Genomic DNA, 18757 nt, shown 5'->3' on the forward strand with positions numbered 1-18757 from the left:
ATGCTCATCTTCTAATATTTGTACATGGACACACAGGCTTACATAGAGATGCTTTCATGGGCTAAAAAAATGTCAAATACCTGCAAAAGAGGCATTTATAATCCTTGTGTGCATGAGACCGAATGGTATAAGACAATGTGCTGGGCAGCGTCTATTCAGACCGATGGCCTGATACAGGCAATATACCCATTTAGAGTCATTGAAGAAGAATGCGAATTGTGGTAAAATAGTCCAGAGTGAACGGTAACATCATCAGACTGAACTGTATCATCATCAGACTGAACTGTATCATCATCAGACTGAACTGTATCATCATCAGACTGAACTGTATCATCATCAGACTGAACTGTATCATCATCAGACTGAACTGTAATATCATCAGACTGAACTGTATCATCATCAGACTGAACTCGGCATTACAGTATGAAAAGAAAGAAAAAAGAAGGTTACATAAGTGTGAAGCCATTGGTTGCCCTCACTGGCTCCTATAGCTCCACCTTTCCATGTGATGTCACTCCTCCTTTCCGTGTGATGTCATTCCTTCTTTCCATGTGATGTCACCCTCATCAAAAACACCAGCGGGAGCAGGAAGGACAATGAACAGACTGTGAAGCAGATTTCAGCGCCAGCCACCCAGTACACTGTAAAGAAGATAAAGGCTCCCATCAGGGATACATACTGGACAAGACACACTGGTAGACCGTTTTGCACACCTTTCCGTTTGCATTAACATTTTATTCAATGCGTGTTTTGCATTTTTTTTTTTATACATTTTGAATGTGTTTTCATATAAGTTAGTACAGGGCTTAAAATTTCGAGTCTAGACCTACTAGCCAGGCACAAACCTTACTCTCCACCAGTTGCCCCACCCAACATTGCCCAGGTTGGGTGCCACAGGACACAAGTACTGGGGGAGGTGGGAGAACCTCATACAGTACAGTTGATAGGTAAAAGAAAAGGGAGTGATAGAAGGTGAAGGAGCAGTCAGTAATGGGCAAGGAGTAGCCAACAATAACACTCGCCCCCACGTTATTTCCACTCGCCAAATGCAAGCAGGCGAGTGGAAATTTTAAGCCCTGAGCTAGTACACTATTTTGGTCTTGATAATAGGGGCAGCACACGTCTTCATGTGTTATAGCTGACGTACAGTATATAGGACTCAAAATGCATGAACGTGGACAAAAAAAAAAACCCAGACCTGAGCTCTTTCAAAAAGCACTGTGGCACAGCACATAGATGTGAAAAGGCTCGCTCTATAACATTGCCGTCCATGACACATGCATTTTAGAACATTACAATGCCCATGTTATGACGCAAATGTGTGAACAGGACATTAGAGATGTGTTCTAACACACATCCTGTTCTCAGCGCTACAGTGCATTTAAACAAATATGTCCTTTTATTACGTTTTAGTGTGTTGGGAAGCTCACCGCCAGTACTACAGTAAATGTAAATTAAAAATAAGTGGTGTAGCACTGCTAAATAATAGCTACAAAAAATAAGAGTGAAAAAACATCAATAATGAGTCCATATATGTAAAATCAATCAATTTGTAATAAAGATTCTTCCATAATTCAGCAGCCACTATCATCACACTATTTTTTTTTCCTTTCCGCTTGTGTGCGGTTCTGTTTTTTTTTTCCCCTCTCATTATTGAGGTAGTGCAGGGGTTTCACTCCTATATTCAACTACAGCAAATGTGTTTTGATGCACTAGCAACAGGTACTGGCAATCCTTGGTCAATGACTGTTAATCATATGCACTCTAAAGTCCAAAATACATTGAAAATGTGTGAAAATACATGTCAACACACACTAATGCCTGACAATGCACCTGCCCAACGCTATTAAAAAAAAAAAAAAAAAAAAAAACATATCTATAGTCACACTCACTGGGGGAGATTTACAAAAGCTGGAGCACACAGAATCTGGCACAGCACAGCTCTGCATAGCAACCAATCAGCTTCTAACTTCAGCTTGTTCAGTTAAGCTTTGACATTAAAACATGGAAGTTGATTGGTTATTATGCAGAGCTGCACTAGATTCTGTGTGCACCAGCCTTAGGCTGGCCATACATTATACAATTTTCTTGAGAATTTTGCTTTAGATTTACCAAAAACCATATAATAGGAGGTCAAAACTAACAATACTGTCAGTTGTATCCAATTAGGGAGGCTCTTCACTACATAGTGGAAGGTAAATCTAAAGGAAATTGGGCAGAAATTGGACAGAAAACTGTATAGTGTATGGCCAGCCTTAAGCAGGCCATACATGGGTTGAATTCCAAACGATTTTTCGATCGAAAACAATTCGTTCTGTAATCCGATAGTGCCACCAATGATTTAAAAAATCAGTCGTTTTTCACGAATTTTCCAAAATGCCCAATAAACTAAACAGGGAGGAACCACAAAAATTGGCCGGTGCCATTGTCCCACTAACAGAGCAAAAATCGGTTGAATATTCTTAGGTCTGATTTTCAAACGAAAAATCGTTCGGAAACTGACCCATGTATGGCCGGCCTTAGTAGATCTCTCACACAGATCTTAATGGGCCCTTACTGAAAGAGACAGGAGAGCAGCCATTGCTACATCTCAATCTAGTTTCCAGGTTGTAGTGTTTACCCTCTTGCTGTCATATTTTGTGTCCCTTACCTGAAGCAAGCAATCAAGGATGTGTGACTTTACTCTGAATTTAGATGTGAATATTGTTTTTCCTATTATTATCCATGTGGACAGTATAAAGTGAGTGACATTTTCTCTAAATCACATAAGATGTGCATTTTAACAACAGGGTGCGGTGTCTACCATTCACTGTACACAAATCAATGTCTGAAGACTCTTCAGGGACTTGCTAGGCTGTTTCCTGACTTGTATTCTCAGTGAACTGTGTGTGATCCTGGACCATCTCCAGCAGCGACACGCCTAAAGCCTTACTGACATAACAAACAGCAGGGAATTCCGGCGGACACATACGCAGAGCTCTAATCTAATCACCCCTCCGTAATTACACAGAAAGGACACTCACATGTGGCTGTCAGGATGGGTCCAACTGCTCTGGCTAGACAGCCCAGACTGCGCAGAATGCCCATCACTGTCCCCTTCTGACTGGCCGAACCTATAGAGGACAACACAAGAGACAGAGGTAAATACAATATTTAAATAAAAACATATTTTTTAAAAGGAAAACATATTTAAATTGATCTAATAAAATAACAAAAAAAAAAAAAAAATATATATATATATCAAATAAAAATATCTCTAAAATAAATATGTTAATCAAATAAAAATATTTCTAAAATAAATACGTTAAAAAATGAATTATAATATTTCAGAAAAATGAATAAGTAAAACTTATTTAATTGGGTTATACTACACAGAATGAGGATGTGATTAGGAGCCTGCAAACTTATTTATCTATTTCATATTGAATATTTGTGGTGGCTCACAGGTCATTTTAATTTTCTGTTTTCACAAGAGACAGATTCATCATACTGACTGCAGACACTAATGCAGGCCATAGATGGGTCGAAAATCGGCCAATTTGTCGGCCGAAAAAAAAATCGGCCGATTTTCGGATCGTTAGTGGGCGATTTGGTCGGCCGTTTTTCGGGATTTTGGCCGTTTTTTTTGGTAAAGTTGGAAAAAAAAATCGGCCGATCGGCCGATTTTCGCGGCATTAATGGGCCAATCGGCCGATTTTTTACCGATAAAAAATCTGCGCATGAGCAGTGACCTGCAAGAGGAAGACAAAAAGAAGAAAAAGAAGAAGAGGAAGAGGATGAATAAGAGGATGAAAAAGAGGATGAAGAAGAGGAAGAAGAAGATGAGGATGAAGAAGAGGATGAGGAAGAAGAAGAGGATGAGGATGAAGAAGATGAGGATGAAGAAGAAGAGGATGATGATGAAGATGAGGATGAGGAAGAAGAAGAGGATGAGGAAGAAGAAGATGAGGATGAGGATGAACAAGAGGATGAGGAAGAAGATGAAGAAGAAGAAGATGAGGATGAAGAAGAAGAGGATGAGGAAGAAGAAGAGGATGAGGAAGAAGAAGAGGATGAGGAAGAAGATGAGGATGAGGATGAACAAGAGGATGAGGAAGAAGATGAAGAAGAAGATGAAGAAGAAGAAGATGAGGATGAAGAAGAAGAGGATGATGAAGAAGAAGAGGATGAGGAAGAAGAAGAAGAAGAGGATGAGGAAGAAGAAGAGGATGAGGAAGAAGAAGAGGATGAGGAAGAAGAAGAGGATGAGGAAGAAGAAGAGGATGAAGAAGAAGAAGAGGATGAGGATGAAGAAGAAGAGGATGAGGATGAAGAAGAAGAGGATGAAGAAGAAGAGGATGAGGATGAAGAAGAAGAGGATGAAGAAGAAGAGGATGAGGATGAAGAAGAAGAGGATGAAGAAGAAGAAGAGGATGAGGATGAAGAAGAAGAGGATGAGGATGATGAAGAAGAAGAGGATGAGGATGAAGAAGAAGAAGAAGTAGGATGAAAATAAGAAGAATTCCAGTCCAGCAAAAAGTATCTCTGCAGAGAGCTCCGCTATTTCTGACAGTTCTCTGACAGTTCTTTGACATTTACAGCGGTTGAAACATTGTATCTATTTGTTTCCGAATAAACACATCTGTATCCTAAATGGAAACAAATAGATACAATGTTTCAACCGCTGTAAATGTGAAGGAACTGTCAGAGAACTGTCAGAAATAGCGGAGCTCTCTGCAGGGACACTTTTTGCCAGCTGTAGAAGGGATGAAAATCGGCCGATTTTTTTTACCATTGATGGTAACGTCGGCCGCTTGAACGACCGAATTTTCGTTTTTTAAAAGAAAAATCTGCCGTTTTTTCTCCCCATCTATGGCCTGCATTATTCAATACTTTTTATTATTCCCCTCTGTTCATGTACAATTTATTCATTAAGGTATAAACACACACCGACAAAGTTTTTTGCTTTTACAATTTGAATGCACACGCACAAGTGGACGGTTACAAGAACTGATGCAATTCATTTAAAGGCCTCATTCACACGGGCATACTTATGTGGGTATTCCATGAATCCATGTGCAGGCAGTCCTAATTTGACAGTTGTACAAGGTGCATGTATGTGTGTTCCCACATGGCTGTCAAACTGAGACCCGCATTTGTGTCCATACAGCCCACTGCATCCCAATAGACATGCAAGCAGATGCACAAAAATGGCCCCTCGCATGGGATGCATATTTTATTTTATTTGTTTTTATTTCAGGTGCTTGTCAATTTATGCAGTGCTTTACATACATATTGTACATTCACATCAGTCCCTAACCCTCAAGGGGTGTACAATCTAAGGTCCCTAACTTACATTCATACATACACATACTAGGGACAATTTAGACAGGATCCAATTCACCTACCAGCATGTCTTTGGAGTGTGGGAGGAAACCAAAGTACCCGGAGGAAACCCACACAGGCACAGGGAGAACATGCAAACTCCAGGTTGGGATTCGAACCCACGACCTGAGTACTGCCAGGTGGAAGTGCTAACCATTTAGCCACTGTGCTGCCCATTATGCATAAGTATGACTGTGTGGATGAGGCCCAAAGCTAAGTTAACATGTAAAGCTAAAAACATGTATACATTCAAAAAAATGGGGCAGATTCTTGGACCACTTGGTCTCTTTTCTTAAATTCCAAGCAGGTATGAAAAACAACTATTTAATCCATTTATGTGCTCACTAAAAGTATTTAAATATACATAGTATAAGAACACAATTCTTTCTTGCGAACAGCTTCCTGTAGTGCTTTGTACAATAGCACTTACTGAGCCCATTGGAGCAATATTGCTTTGCTCAGTCTAGGACCCGGCTTGTACTGTCTGATGGTTGTGTCTAAATCACATGACAGTCTGCACATAATTATAAAGCCAATAGCAGGTTAGATAGGTCACATGTATTGCAACTCTGTAATTAGCTGTCTGCCTGGAGTTCAGTTTTACATTTTGAAAACTATGGCTACAAGTACCAAGCGGTATACACTTTCCACCATGCTTCTGGAAGCATCTGCCTTGATACACTACATTATGGTGACTGGAATAGGGGAGATGAGTTAAAGCGGAGTTCCACTCACGCTGTCAAAAAATAAAAGTCAGCAGCTACAAAAACTGTAGCTACCCCTGGCCTCGGCGATCGGACCGGAAGTGGGAGCAGGTACCTGTCAAATTCGGGTACCCGCTCCCCCCCCCCCCAAAAGGTGCCAATCCTTAATGGGGAGTGGGGGAGCAGTCCTTAAAGCAAAACTTCCCCTTTTAGGTGGAGCTCCGCTTTAACCATGTGCGTATACACCAGAGATGGTCAACTTACCAAATACAGGGAACAACAACTGCAGCCCCCAAGTGCTTAATAGTGTAGTTTTTGTATTTGATCCATTATTAGTACACAGCATCGCAACACACCCAGGAAATTATAATGTTGTGTAAAGCATCAAAGTAAAAACAAAATCAAGTGGTTTTGCATGGCCATGACAGTAGCAAAGAGTAAATAGGACAATGACACTTCAAAAAATAAATGTGATAAAGCAGGAAGAGGTTATCAGTATTTGCCGTATACAGCAATCCTTTGTTCTCATTCCCCCTCCCTTCCAGGAAAGAAAATAGGACAAAGGTTCATCATAAAAAGCCACAGGCTCCATAAATAGCATCTATTTATCAATACAGACTGAGCCGAGTGCAGCAAGGAGGCTTCTTACTACTGAGCAGGAGAACTGGCCTTGAGACTAAATCACACACTACATACAAAAAATAATAATTGGGCCATATAGTGGCTAAGTGATTAGCACTCTCCCTTTACAAGAGCATTAGGGCCAAATCCCATCAGGACTCCTCCCACATTTGTATGCGTTTCATCCCATCATGCTGGTAAATTAACAATCATCATACCAAAAGTACCCTAGAGTGTGTACAGGCTAGATCTCACATTGGTGCCTAGGCTATCCATTAGCTCTCTGCGTGCTGATGAACTAAAAGTCCCAGCATGCAGTGAGATATATTGACTATGATGGCATGCTGACATTTATAAGGCTCAGTTCATTAAGCTATAACATCAGCTACATAACATTTATAGCCATAATATTATTTTCTTTCTTGTCCATTGAGGGGCACAGGACATCCTAAACCTTCGGGTTATACGTCTACCTACAGGAGGAGAATTGGCACTGGCAAACAAAAACCTGACTTATTTCTCACATTAGTCTTCTGTCAGTACATATGCATAGTAAATGCTGGACTGTCTTGTAAGAAGTGTTTGATTCAAATGGGCTTCCGAGGAACCAACTCTAGATGTTCTCATCAAGAATATTACTGCTGGCAAAAACACTCTGTTCCTTAGACTCCTTTGCCGGTGAACATGACTTCCAAGTCATCTCTCTCTCTAAATGTCAAGAAGCGTCACTATCATCTCTTCCTCTACGTCACGTCCCTCCAAACTTGGCTTCCCAGCCACCTACAAAGTCTGACAAATCCTCAAAAAAATCTCTCTGAGCATGAAGGTGCGCCCCTACTTTCCAGAGTGGGGTGGGATGGGGCGCTGGAGCCTCTTGACCTTGAACGTCCTTGTTGTAGGGCCACTGCACTACAAGTTTGAGATTTTGCCATTCAGTCTATATTATGCACCAGTGTTGGCCCTGTTGCGCTCTTGGGGTACTTGGACAACTTGTGCTTAATGGAGCTCGGAATACAGGCCATGGCAGTTGAGTGTATCACTAAGAGAGGCGTTTGGGAAGTGTTTTTACTGCTTCCCAAACACCTCTGACAATTCTGCACATTGCAGCACATGGTGCTGTTCTAACGAGAGCGTTAGCGTCGTGTCGTGGCAAAATGGATGCCTCTGGTCGAGTTAGGGGGCGTTGAAGCCTCCTATTCTAGTCTATGGTGCCGCTCCACAAACGCCCGGCCGGCGTTTGCGGCGCGGTTGTGGGGCATTTGCGGAGTGGTAGCACCATTTAAACTTCATTATAGGCGTTTGTGGGGCGTTTTTAACGCTCGGCAAACGCCTAGCAACCGTTGCTAAACCGCGCATGTAGCGTTTGCGGAGAGCGTTTGCCGAGCGTTAAAAAAACGCCCCACAAACGCCAGACCAACGCTTGCCAAACGCTATAGGGTTGCGTTTGGCAAGCGTTGATAAAACAGTCAAGTGTGAACGAGCCCTTACTATTTTCTTTAAAACAGTTGTACCTGCTAATTCCAAGTCTTTCTGAAGCTCTGCACAAGTGGTCCTTGGACAACTCTTCTGATCATTCTTTTCACTCCTCTGTTAGATATCTTGTGAGGAACACCTGGTCATAACTGGTTTATGGTGAAATGAGGTTCTTTCCACTTCTGGATTATGGCCCCAACAGTGCTTACTGGAAATTCAGAAGTTTAGAAATCCTGACCAATGCCGTTAGTATGTTTTGCAACAATAAGGTTTCAAAGGTGTTGAGAGAGCTCTTTGCTGTTACCCATCATGAGATGTTTCTTGTGTGACACCTTGGTAATTAGACACCTTTCTATAGGCCATCAGTTGAGACTGAACCAGCTGATATTAATTTTCACCAACAAGGTGCAGGATTGCTTTCTAATTTCTGATAGATTTCAGCTGGTGTCTTGGCTTTCCATGCATTTTGCATCTCCCTTTCTTCATGTGTTCAATACTTTTTCCTTGTGTCATTCCATTTTATTACACATAACTTAATTTCTGAACGTATTTGTTGTTACCGATATGTGGTGAAAATTTCATGTCAATGGCACCTTTAGAAATACATTTACTGAGAAAAATGGTGACATATTCAATACTTATTTTACCCGGTGTATTTCTAACTGTCCATCAGTTACAGGGGTTTTAGGTGGATCCTGAACCCTCAGAAATCATCAATAGAACTGGAGTTCAATCATTTGGAGTATCTGGGTTTGGTCATGGACACATCTCAGACCAGAGTGTTTTTTCCACAGGAAAAGCTTCAAATGCTCTGCATTCAGGTTCAAATCCAGAAGCCATCTGCATGAGAGAATCAGCGATCATGGAGAGTTCCTTCTGCCCTATTTCACTCCAGACATCTGCAACACAATATTCTGTTGCTATGGGGCAAAGCACTCCTGTCTGGACAGGTTGATTCGGTTGACATCAGGGAACAGGCTATCCCTGGCTTGGCATCTCATGAATCCAGCTCTGTAGTCAAGAAAAGCTTTCTTTCCATCTTTTGGAAGATTCTGATGACAAGTACCATATATTTGGCCTAGGGAGCAGGTATGAGGGGAGTCCTGGACACTTTGCTGGTGCAGGGAACTTGGTCTTCAGAAGCATCACATCTACGAATTAACAGGAGATTTAGTCGTCGGCCATCCCATTTGCCAATCACCATCTTTAGGTTATTTGGCTGTGCCTTCAGCGGATCATCCTATTGAAGGGTCATCAGAAACCAGAAGATTCACTGCAGCAAAGTAGTAAGCTATGAAGTCAACTTCCTGCAAGGTCTATCACTGGATGTTAAAGAGGAGCTCCAGACTCCCCCCAAAAAATAAAAGTCAGCAGCTACAAATACTGTAGCTGCTGACTTTTAATATAAGGACACTTACCTGTCCAGGGGTCCAGCCACATCCTCACCTGGGCTAGTTCTTCACTAGCATCCAGGCTCCCACATAGCAAGTAGGGAAAATGGAAGTGAAGACTGTAGTAAACTGAGCTGGAAGTGCAAAAAAGTGGCAGTGGAGAGGGTAAGGGTGTAAACAAGCGGATCTTCCCCTTTTGGGTGGAGCTCCACTTTAAATGTGTAAATGTGTGCGTCCAAAGGCTTCCACCCAATTCCGTGGGATGGATCCTTTCCTTCCTACATTTGGATCTGGAACAAAGTTTGGCTCTCAGCATCATCAAAGGTCAAGTCCGCATTTTTCATTCTGTTCTAGAGACTGTTAGTTTCCCACTCTCTAAATAGGACCTTTATGCAGAGGGTTTCCCATGTGCTTCATCCAGTCAGATTCCCTTCAACTCTGCAGTTTGAACTCATTCGAGGCATTCACTTTTATACTCCCAGGAGAGTATCTGAGCCGACAGCTTCATCTTGCAAAAAACCCTTTTAGGTCTTGCATAAAGACAAAGGAATGTTAAGGTCCAAGATTTCCTTCCTACCCAAGGTAGTATCTGGCTTTCCACTAAAATAGGACATTTTTCTCCCATCCCTTCATCTGGCTCCAGTTCATCAAAAGGAAATGTTCCTCCATTGTCTGGATGTGTTTTAGGCCGTGTGAGTTTATCTTTAAGCCACTGCTTTTTTTAGAAAGACAGATTCCCTTTTTTGTCATCTCTGGTGGGCCATGGAAGGGTACCTGTCCTCTAGTTCGCGTCTCATTTCACCATGTCTAGGTGGCTCAGACGTTCTATCATTCAGGCTTATAGTCTCAAGGATCAGGCCCCCCCCTTTCCAATTAGGACAACTCACTGCAGTAGGATAGGTAGTGCCTCTTGGGCTTTCCAGCATAAGGCTGTCTTCAGGTGTTAGGTCCCTCAGTCGGCTCTTTGGGGGTGCAGGCAGTACCCAGTCCCTATTGTTTACATTGGACCTGTTCGCAACTGTTTGCTGTGTTGTTAACCCCTCAATTGGGTTGCTTTTAGACACCCTAAAGCTTTAAGACATTGTGTGTCTCTCAGTGAACTCAAGGAAAAGGATTTTACAGTGAGTATAAAAATCCAATTGATCTGAGCAATGACATCATAAGTTATAAGCCATCACAATAACTATTTGATAGCTATATTCGAAGTCATAGCTTAGTGAAATGGCTATACTTCCTTCTCAGTTCATGGCCCAGTTTGTCTAGAACTACCATAATGGAAAAGAAACAATACTGACATCTGACATATACACAGTATCATAGTACAAACAGCAACTGCAGAAACCCATAGCAACCAATTAGAAATAATCTGTTATATACTGTATACAGAAATGCGACTGGCCGCTATAATTTGCACATCATCACTTACTTTGGACTGCCTTTTTGAAGCAGCCTTTATGTCTTCCTAATCAGCTCTACAGTACTATTGCAATACAACTTCTGTTTTCCATTGCACATCCCCAAACTGTTACACTATATAGCTGAACTGTAATGAACACCTGACAATCACACCTATGTGAGTTTGTTAGACATCCCACTCTAAAACCACAGGCCTTAATATGAGGTTGGGTCCCCTTTGTGGCTTCAAACAGCCTCCACTCCTCTAGGAAGGATTTGTTTTACAAGAGGTGAAGTATGACCTGGCTCAAAATTGGTGCTACAGTTCATCCCAAAGTAGTTCAGCAGGATCAGTGCAAGCCATTCAAATTCCTCCAAAGCAAACTCAATAAACTGGCTGGAGCTGGCTTTGTATACAGGGGTACAGTCAGGCTGGAATAGAAAAGGGCCTTCTCCAAACTGTTACCACACGATTGGAAATACACAGTTGTCTAAACTCTCATGCTCTAGCATTACCAATACCCTTCAATGGAATCCCTTGAATGATTTGAGGACTGTCCACATATATTGCCACATAGTGTATGTTGTGCAATGTACTTACCATACGTTGACACCATTGCGGATAAGCATGGCACAACAATGGCGGCAGCTAAAACAAACAAAAAAAAAAAAAATCAGACAGATCTAAAAGAAAAAAACTGAAGAGTAACACAATAATACCAATGATAACCCACAATTACTTAAAGCAGAACTTTACACCAATTAGAAAAACTTGCGTGACATGTTATGTCTCTTCTGCCTTAAAGGTTTCTTACCTTTCTTCTCACACGATTTCTAGACTGTACAGTGAGCTGTGCATGTATATCTCAGTGTATATCGGAGTACAGTGCTGGGATGAATGAACTTCCATGTGTGGGAGTTGAATCATCCAAGCCCAGCCAGTTAAAATGTCCCCAAATCTGGAAGAAGCCAGGAAGAAAATGTTAGCACCAACAAGAGAGTTTGTGGATGCTGCATCGCTGGAGGGGAGATGGAAATTAAAAGGGTTTAGTTCCGCTTGAATATGCGCCCATGCAAAATTTACAAGGTGACTCAAAAAGACGTGGGTATGATGGGGCACATTGAGCATTTTATAAGATGAAGAAAAACAGTGACAGGTCCTTCGCAAGACGGATTAGACTACATTTTCACATAAACCAAAGCTAATGAGTAACACATTTATAAGGCCTCTTGCGCATGAGAGTAAAAAATGCCTAATTTTTTATTTTTTTTTACTGATCTCTAATCAGATGCAATGCTGTCATGACACAATGCACACTGCTGCATAAAGATCAGTAAATCAGCGCTGAATACAGAGCTGTAAAAAAATAAACTTTTATGTTTTACGTTTATATGCCTGTATACTCATGCACACGAAGATACAGGCATAGAGATGTAAATTTACAGTGCTAGCTGAATGTTTCACTCTCATTGCCTCCTCTACTTGCAAGAAGAGGGGGTTGGAAAGTGAAGGGGGTGATCAGAGTGCTGGGAAGGGTGGTGGGTGGCACAATTATTTGAAGCAATTCCCCTATGTGGCTCTCCCTACAGTGCATCGGCTTTTTCTTCTCTCCCTCCGTGCCAACTTTCAGTTGTTGTAAGGATGACCAGCTGTGATCCCCTGTGTACTTCTCCACCCCCTTGCACCAAAGCTCTCCACCCCTTGAAAAAAAAAAAAAAAAAAAGAGGAAAAAATAACAGCAACAAATAATAGTACTAAAAAAAAAAAAAAAAGTTGAACTTTAGGCCCCTTTCACACTGGTGATCTGATCGGTTCCGCCTGCTGGGTTTTCAGGTGGACCTGATGGTACCCTCCATTTCTCCATGGGCTGGTGGGTGTAAATGGACTTGTGTCCGTTTACACCTACCTCCAATCCGGTCTGCTAAAAAAAAAAAACAAAACAAAATGGAAAAGGATCTGTTCCCCTTCATCTAGGTGGATAGGATGGGAAGACAGTTGGGTGTAGACGGACAGAGTAGTCTGTTTACCCCTGGCCACCCATAGAGCACAGTGGGCTCTGTCCATGTCTGCTCTGCACAAGGTGAGTGGACACAGACCTGTCGTCTGCCCGCTTTATGCTGATCAGTGTGAAAACAAATAGCAAAGAGGCAGGATCTTTAATGCAGAAAGCCTGTCACATGCCGGGTCCAATTAGGTCCACCTGTCAGTTTTTTCAGGTGGACCTGCTTGAGTGGTCCACTCAACCCTATGGACCGGCTCGTGTACACGGACTAGTAAAAAACAGAACATTCTGGTAGTTAGAGAGGATTTTACGCAGTTATGATTCTTTCCGTGTCATTGCACACAGTATTTTACTCAGGATCTTTCTGCAAGCAAGATCCTGTGTAGAAACATTAAGTACATGATGACATCAGTGTGCATGAGGTCTAAAAGCGTTTGTTAGGTCCCTTGCAAAGAGCGTCATAATTTATTGCTGTCTACTCAGGAGCTTGTGATGCTTGTGTGCAAAGGGCCAAAAACTGTGTGTAAAGACCTGAATAATGTGAGTATAGGCAAGTAGAGGTGTGTACGCATATAGATGAATACAAATCATCTTCATTGCCAGTATTGTAATATACTCATTTATACTCACACAAGCAAGTAAACATGCAAGTAAATTACTGCAGTCAAATGAAACATTTTCAGTTTTTTTTTTACTGCTCTGTACTCAGCTGTGTGCAATGTCCCATAGACAACAATGCATCTCATTCCAGATGAGTAAAAAACTCGGCATTTTTTCTCCCGTGTGTAACAAGCCTTGGAAATTGTATTCACCCTGTAATAGTGTTAGGATGATAATATACTATAAAGATTTACAATGAAAAAGCTTCACAATATAAATACTTTAATTACTTCTTCATTTCACTAACCTTTGTTTCCATTATATATATATATATATATATATATATATATATATACATACCATACACACACACTGTATATATACACATACATATATAGTTATAGTATTTGTGTGTATATAGGTGGTGTGTGTGTATCTACACACACATATCACATATATATACAACACACACTAGCAGCCTAAGGCTACGTTCACACTAGTGTTGTGTGCAGGCGGCAGAGAGACGTTTGGGAAGCGTTTTTACCGCTTCCCAAACGCCTCGGACAATTCTGCACATTGCAGCACATGGTGCTGTTCTAACGGGAGCGTTAGCGTCGCGGCAAAACGGACGCCTCTGGTCGAGTCAGGAGGTGTTGAAGCCTCCTATTTTAGTCTATGGTGCCGCTCCGCAAACGCCCGGCCGGCATTTGCGGTGCGTTTGCGGAGCGGTAACACCATTCAAACGTCATTATAGGCGTTTGTAGGGCGTTTTTAACAAACGCTTAGCAACTGCCGCTGAACCGCGCACACGGCGTTTGCGGGGCGTTTGCGGAGCGTTACAAAACGCTCCGCGAACCCCAGACCAACACTTGCCAAACGCTATAGGGGCGTTTGGCAAGCGTTGGTAAAACAGTCTAGTGTGAACGAGCCCTAAGACAAGACCTTTAGCTGAGAAAAATAAAATGAAATCTAATAATATGTACAGTATATATTCCAAAGATCAAGGGGCTGCAGCCTTCCTGAGCTGCTGCAACCTTTTGTTTTTTGGACTCTGCATTGGAACCTTATACATTATTTTTTATACATACTATATATTGCTTTTCATGCACAGCCTTTGCGTTTTATGAGGGTCTTTTTTCGGACGATTTAAAATATTCTGTACATAAAAATGAGCAGGATGGATTACACACATATTGCTTGCCTGTATATCGAGGAATAGCCATATGTTTGCCTGTCTCTGAGATATTACGGGGATTTCAACATATCTACGACAACCAAATATCATCATAGTATGACTTATTCATTAAGGAGATGCAAAGTAGGAAATTCAGCCAATCAGATTTGTCTGCTTTACTTGGTTAAATGATTTCCAGTTGGCTGCTACGATTACTGGACTGTGCATGCCCTGACAGCTCTGTGAGTATGAAAGGCAGATGTAAGAAAATAAACAATCACAGCGCTGACATTAAGAGGCTGCAAATTCCTTGGCTGCAATGATTTCAGCCCAGTTCTGCATCGCGTTATATTACTTCCGTATGAAATAGTCAGAGAGACAAACAAAACATGTTACTAAGTCCTGTATGACTGCTGTCATGACAGATCTCTCCAGGATTTCCTGGTAATAATACTAATACAAAACATCAAGGCTTTTACACAGATACAAGGCAGGACAAGCACAGTTTACAATGCCCCCTGCTGGCTTAAGACAATTATGACATTGCATGCCAACAACTTGGAAAAGCTGTCAGGACTGAAAGACGCGCAATATAGGACAGGCTGGAAGGGTGGATACAGGACCGCATAATGCCTTCATATAAACAACAGTACATTAAATACCAGCATGATAACACAATGGAAAAGGCAAAAAAATAGCAAAAAGACATATTGTTGTAATTAGAAGGGTGGGGCATCTTACAATGGCTCTCTTCCAAACGGCATTTACTATGTCAGCAGAACAAATGGTATAAAAATAGCGTGAGTACAGGGAATTCATTGTTTTTTTTGTGATAAATGTACTGTATATACCGGTTTTTATGTTACTTTAAAATGCATTAAAATTGATGTCTTGAATTTAAAAAAAAAGGTATTTTTTTAATTGCATTATAAGCAAAAAAAAAAACATAGTGCTAGCCATGAATAAAAAACTTCATGTGACCTATAGCCTAAGCAGCTCCGATCACATGGTTTCTGGATATTTAATGTCATTAGGGACTACAGAGTGTCTACTGGTTTGAATCAACGAGATTGCAATGAAATAGGATAGCGGTCTCCAAACTGTGGCCCTGAGGCTGGATACGGCCCTTTGCTTGCCTTTATCCGGCCCTTGGGGCAATATCCCTCCCACTGATACCTACAATGGGGCACTATTCCTTCCACTGACACCAAGGATGAGGCACTATTCCTTCCACTGATATCTACAATGGGGCACTATGCCTCCCACTGATACCTACAATGGGGCACTATTCCTCCCACTGATACCTACAATGGGGCACTATTCCTTCTACTGACACCAAGGATGAGGCACTATTCCTCCCAATGATACCTACAATGTGGCACTATTCCTACCACTGACACCAAGGATGAGGCACTATTCCTTCCACTGATACCTACAATGGGGCACTATTCTTTCCACTGACACCAAGGATGAGGCACTATTCCTTCCACTGATACCTACAATGGGGCACTATTCCTTCCACTGACACCAAGGATGAGGCACTATTCCTCCCACTGATACCTACAATGGTGCACTATTCCTTCCACTGACACCAAGGATGAGGCACTATTCCTCCCACTGATACCTACAATTATTATTATTATTATTATTATACAGTATTTATAAAGCGCCAATAGTTCGCTCAGCGCTGTACATTACAAAGGGAGACAGAACATGTGACAGAACAATACCAATACAATGCAAAACATGAGGGGATCGAGGGCCCTGCTCTTTCGAGCTTACAATCTAGGAGGGAGGGGGTGGTGGCACAGGAGGAGATAGCTGTGGGGGAAGAGTGGAGGAGGGAGGCAAGTTAGCAGGGGGTGGGGTAGGCTTCCCTGAAGAGATGGGTTTTCAGGGTGCGCCTAAAGGAGAGGAGAGTAGGTGATAATCTGATGGGTTGGGGCAGGGAGTTCCAGAGGATGGGTGACACCCTGGAGAAGTCCTGGAGGCGGGCATGGGAGGAGGAGACCAGGGAACTAGAGAGAAGGAGGTCTTGTGAGGAGCGGAGTGTGCGTGCTGGGCGGTACTTGGATATTAGGTCAGTGATGTAGTTCGGGGCAGTATGGTGGACAGCTTTGTACGTCAGCGTTAGGATTTTGAATTTGATCCGTTGCGCAATCGGAAGCCAGTGGAGGGATTGGCAGAGGGGGGTGGCGGAGACAGAGCGGTTGGAAAGGTGAATGAGTCTGGCAGCCGTGTTCAGGATGGACTGAAGAGGGGATAGCCAGCGGCGAGGCAGGCCAGTGAGGAGGGAGTTGCAGTAGTCGAGTCGTGATATGATGAGGGAGTGGATGAGCTGTTTAGTGGTTTCTGGGGTTAGGAACGTGCGGATTTTGGCGATGTTGCGGAGGTGGAGTCTGCACGAGTTTGTTAAAGATTGGACTTGGGGCTGGAAGGATAGGTTGGAGTCCAGAATGACACCCAGTACTCTGGCCTGCAGGGCGGGTTTGATGGTAGCGTTGTTGGATGTGACGGAGAAATCAATGGGGGGTGGTGTCCGGGCTGGGGGGAAGACAAGAAACTCGGTTTTGGAGAGGTTCAATTTAAGGAAGTGGAGCGACATCCAGTCTGATATGTCGCTCAGTAGGTGTGTGATTCGGGCTGAGACCAAGGGGGTGAGGTGGGGGGTTGAGAGATAGATTTGTGTGTCGTCGGCATAGAGGTGGTAGTTGAAGCCGTGAGAGTGTATGAGTTGGCCAAGGGAGGAGGTATAGATGGAGAAGAGAAGGGGCCCGAGGACAGAGCCTTGAGGGACCCCAACAGAGAGGGGGAGTGAGGGGGAGGTGGTAGCATTATAGGTAACGCTGAAGGAGCGTTGTGACAGGTAGGATGAGATCCAGGAGAGAGCAGAATCTCTGAGGCCGAGGGAGTGTAGTTTTTTGAGGAGGAGGGGGTGGTCGACTGTGTCGAAGGCCGCAGAGAGGTCAAGGAGTAGGAGCACTGAATAGTGTCCATTAGCTTTGGCGGTTAGCAGGTCGTTGGAGAGTTTGAGTAAGGCAGTTTCGGTGGAGTGTAGGGGACGGAAGCCGGACTGTAGGGGATCGAGGAGGTTGTTGTCGTTGAGGTGAGAGCATAGGCGGGTGTAGACTAGGCGCTCGAGGAGTTTAGATGTAAATGGGAGCAGGGAGATGGGTCTGAGGTTGTTCGGGTCATTGGAGTCCAGGGAGGGCTTTTTAAGTATGGGGGTGATGTGTGCATGTTTCAGAGGGGAGGGGAAAGTGCCTGAGGAGAGGGAGAGATTGAAGATGTGGGTGAGGGAGCGTAGGATGGAGGAGGAGGAAGGTCGTAGGAGTTGTGAGGGGATAGGGTCGAGGGGGCAGGTGGTGAGGCGGGCATCAGAGAGGGTCTTGGAGACTTCCTCGATGGTAGTAAGGTCAAAGGTGTGGAGTGTTGGGGGAGCTTCAGTATGAGGAATGTAGGGTGGGGTGGAAGAGGAGGTCAGAGCAGTGGTGGGGCCGTGGGAGAGGGGTGATGAGGGGGTAGCTGAGTGAGGGTGAAGGGGGTTGGAGAGAGTTTGAGCAGCGACGAAGTCCCTGCGGGTTATGTCGAGGGGGAGGGGGGATAAGGGGGTAGCTGTGTGAGAGGGGACAGGTTGAGAGGGCGTGTGAGTTGCGGCAATGTCCTTGCGAATTGTGTCAATTTTGTTTTTGAAGTGATTGGCAATCTCAAGGGCAGTGAGTGAGGTGCTGGGTGGAGGTGGGGGTGGAGAGAGTAGAGAGTTGAAGGCAGAGAAGAGTCGGCGAGGATTGGAGGAGAGGGCCTTGATGAGGGTCAAGAAGTAGGCCTGTTTGGCAGCATGGAGGGAGGAGGTGTAGGTGCGGAAGGCAGATTTGTAGCGGGTGAAGGCTTGTTTGGATTTGGTTTTGCGCCATAGTCGCTCCAGGGCACGACTTTGTCGTTTGAGGGTTTTGGTGTGATCAGTCTGCCAGGGCTGGAGCGGTCGGGGTCTGGTGTTGCGTGTGGTTAAAGGCGCTAGTGAGTCAAGGGCTG

General features: G+C 43.3%; 1 protein-coding gene across 1 annotated transcript in view; it reads right to left on the reverse strand.

Annotated features, from left to right (window-relative positions):
- Positions 1-328: 328 nt before the first annotated feature.
- The window catches only part of SLC75A1 (solute carrier family 75 member 1), a 72521-nt gene continuing 54092 nt past the window's right edge, over positions 329-18757 (reverse strand). Inside the window, exons 10-12 of the mRNA XM_089691552.1 lie at positions 11550-11597; positions 3024-3113; positions 329-641 (exon numbers count right to left, since the gene is read on the reverse strand). Of these exons, the coding sequence (XP_089547678.1) occupies positions 535-641; positions 3024-3113; positions 11550-11597 (245 nt within the window). The 3' untranslated portion in view covers positions 329-534. The remainder of the gene's footprint in view (positions 642-3023; positions 3114-11549; positions 11598-18757) is intronic.

The sequence above is a fragment of the Staurois parvus genome, unplaced genomic scaffold (genome assembly GCF_062004578.1).
Source record: "Staurois parvus isolate SC_StPar_1 unplaced genomic scaffold, SC_StPar_1.0 ptg000564l, whole genome shotgun sequence".
Taxonomy (NCBI): Eukaryota; Metazoa; Chordata; class Amphibia; order Anura; family Ranidae; genus Staurois; species Staurois parvus.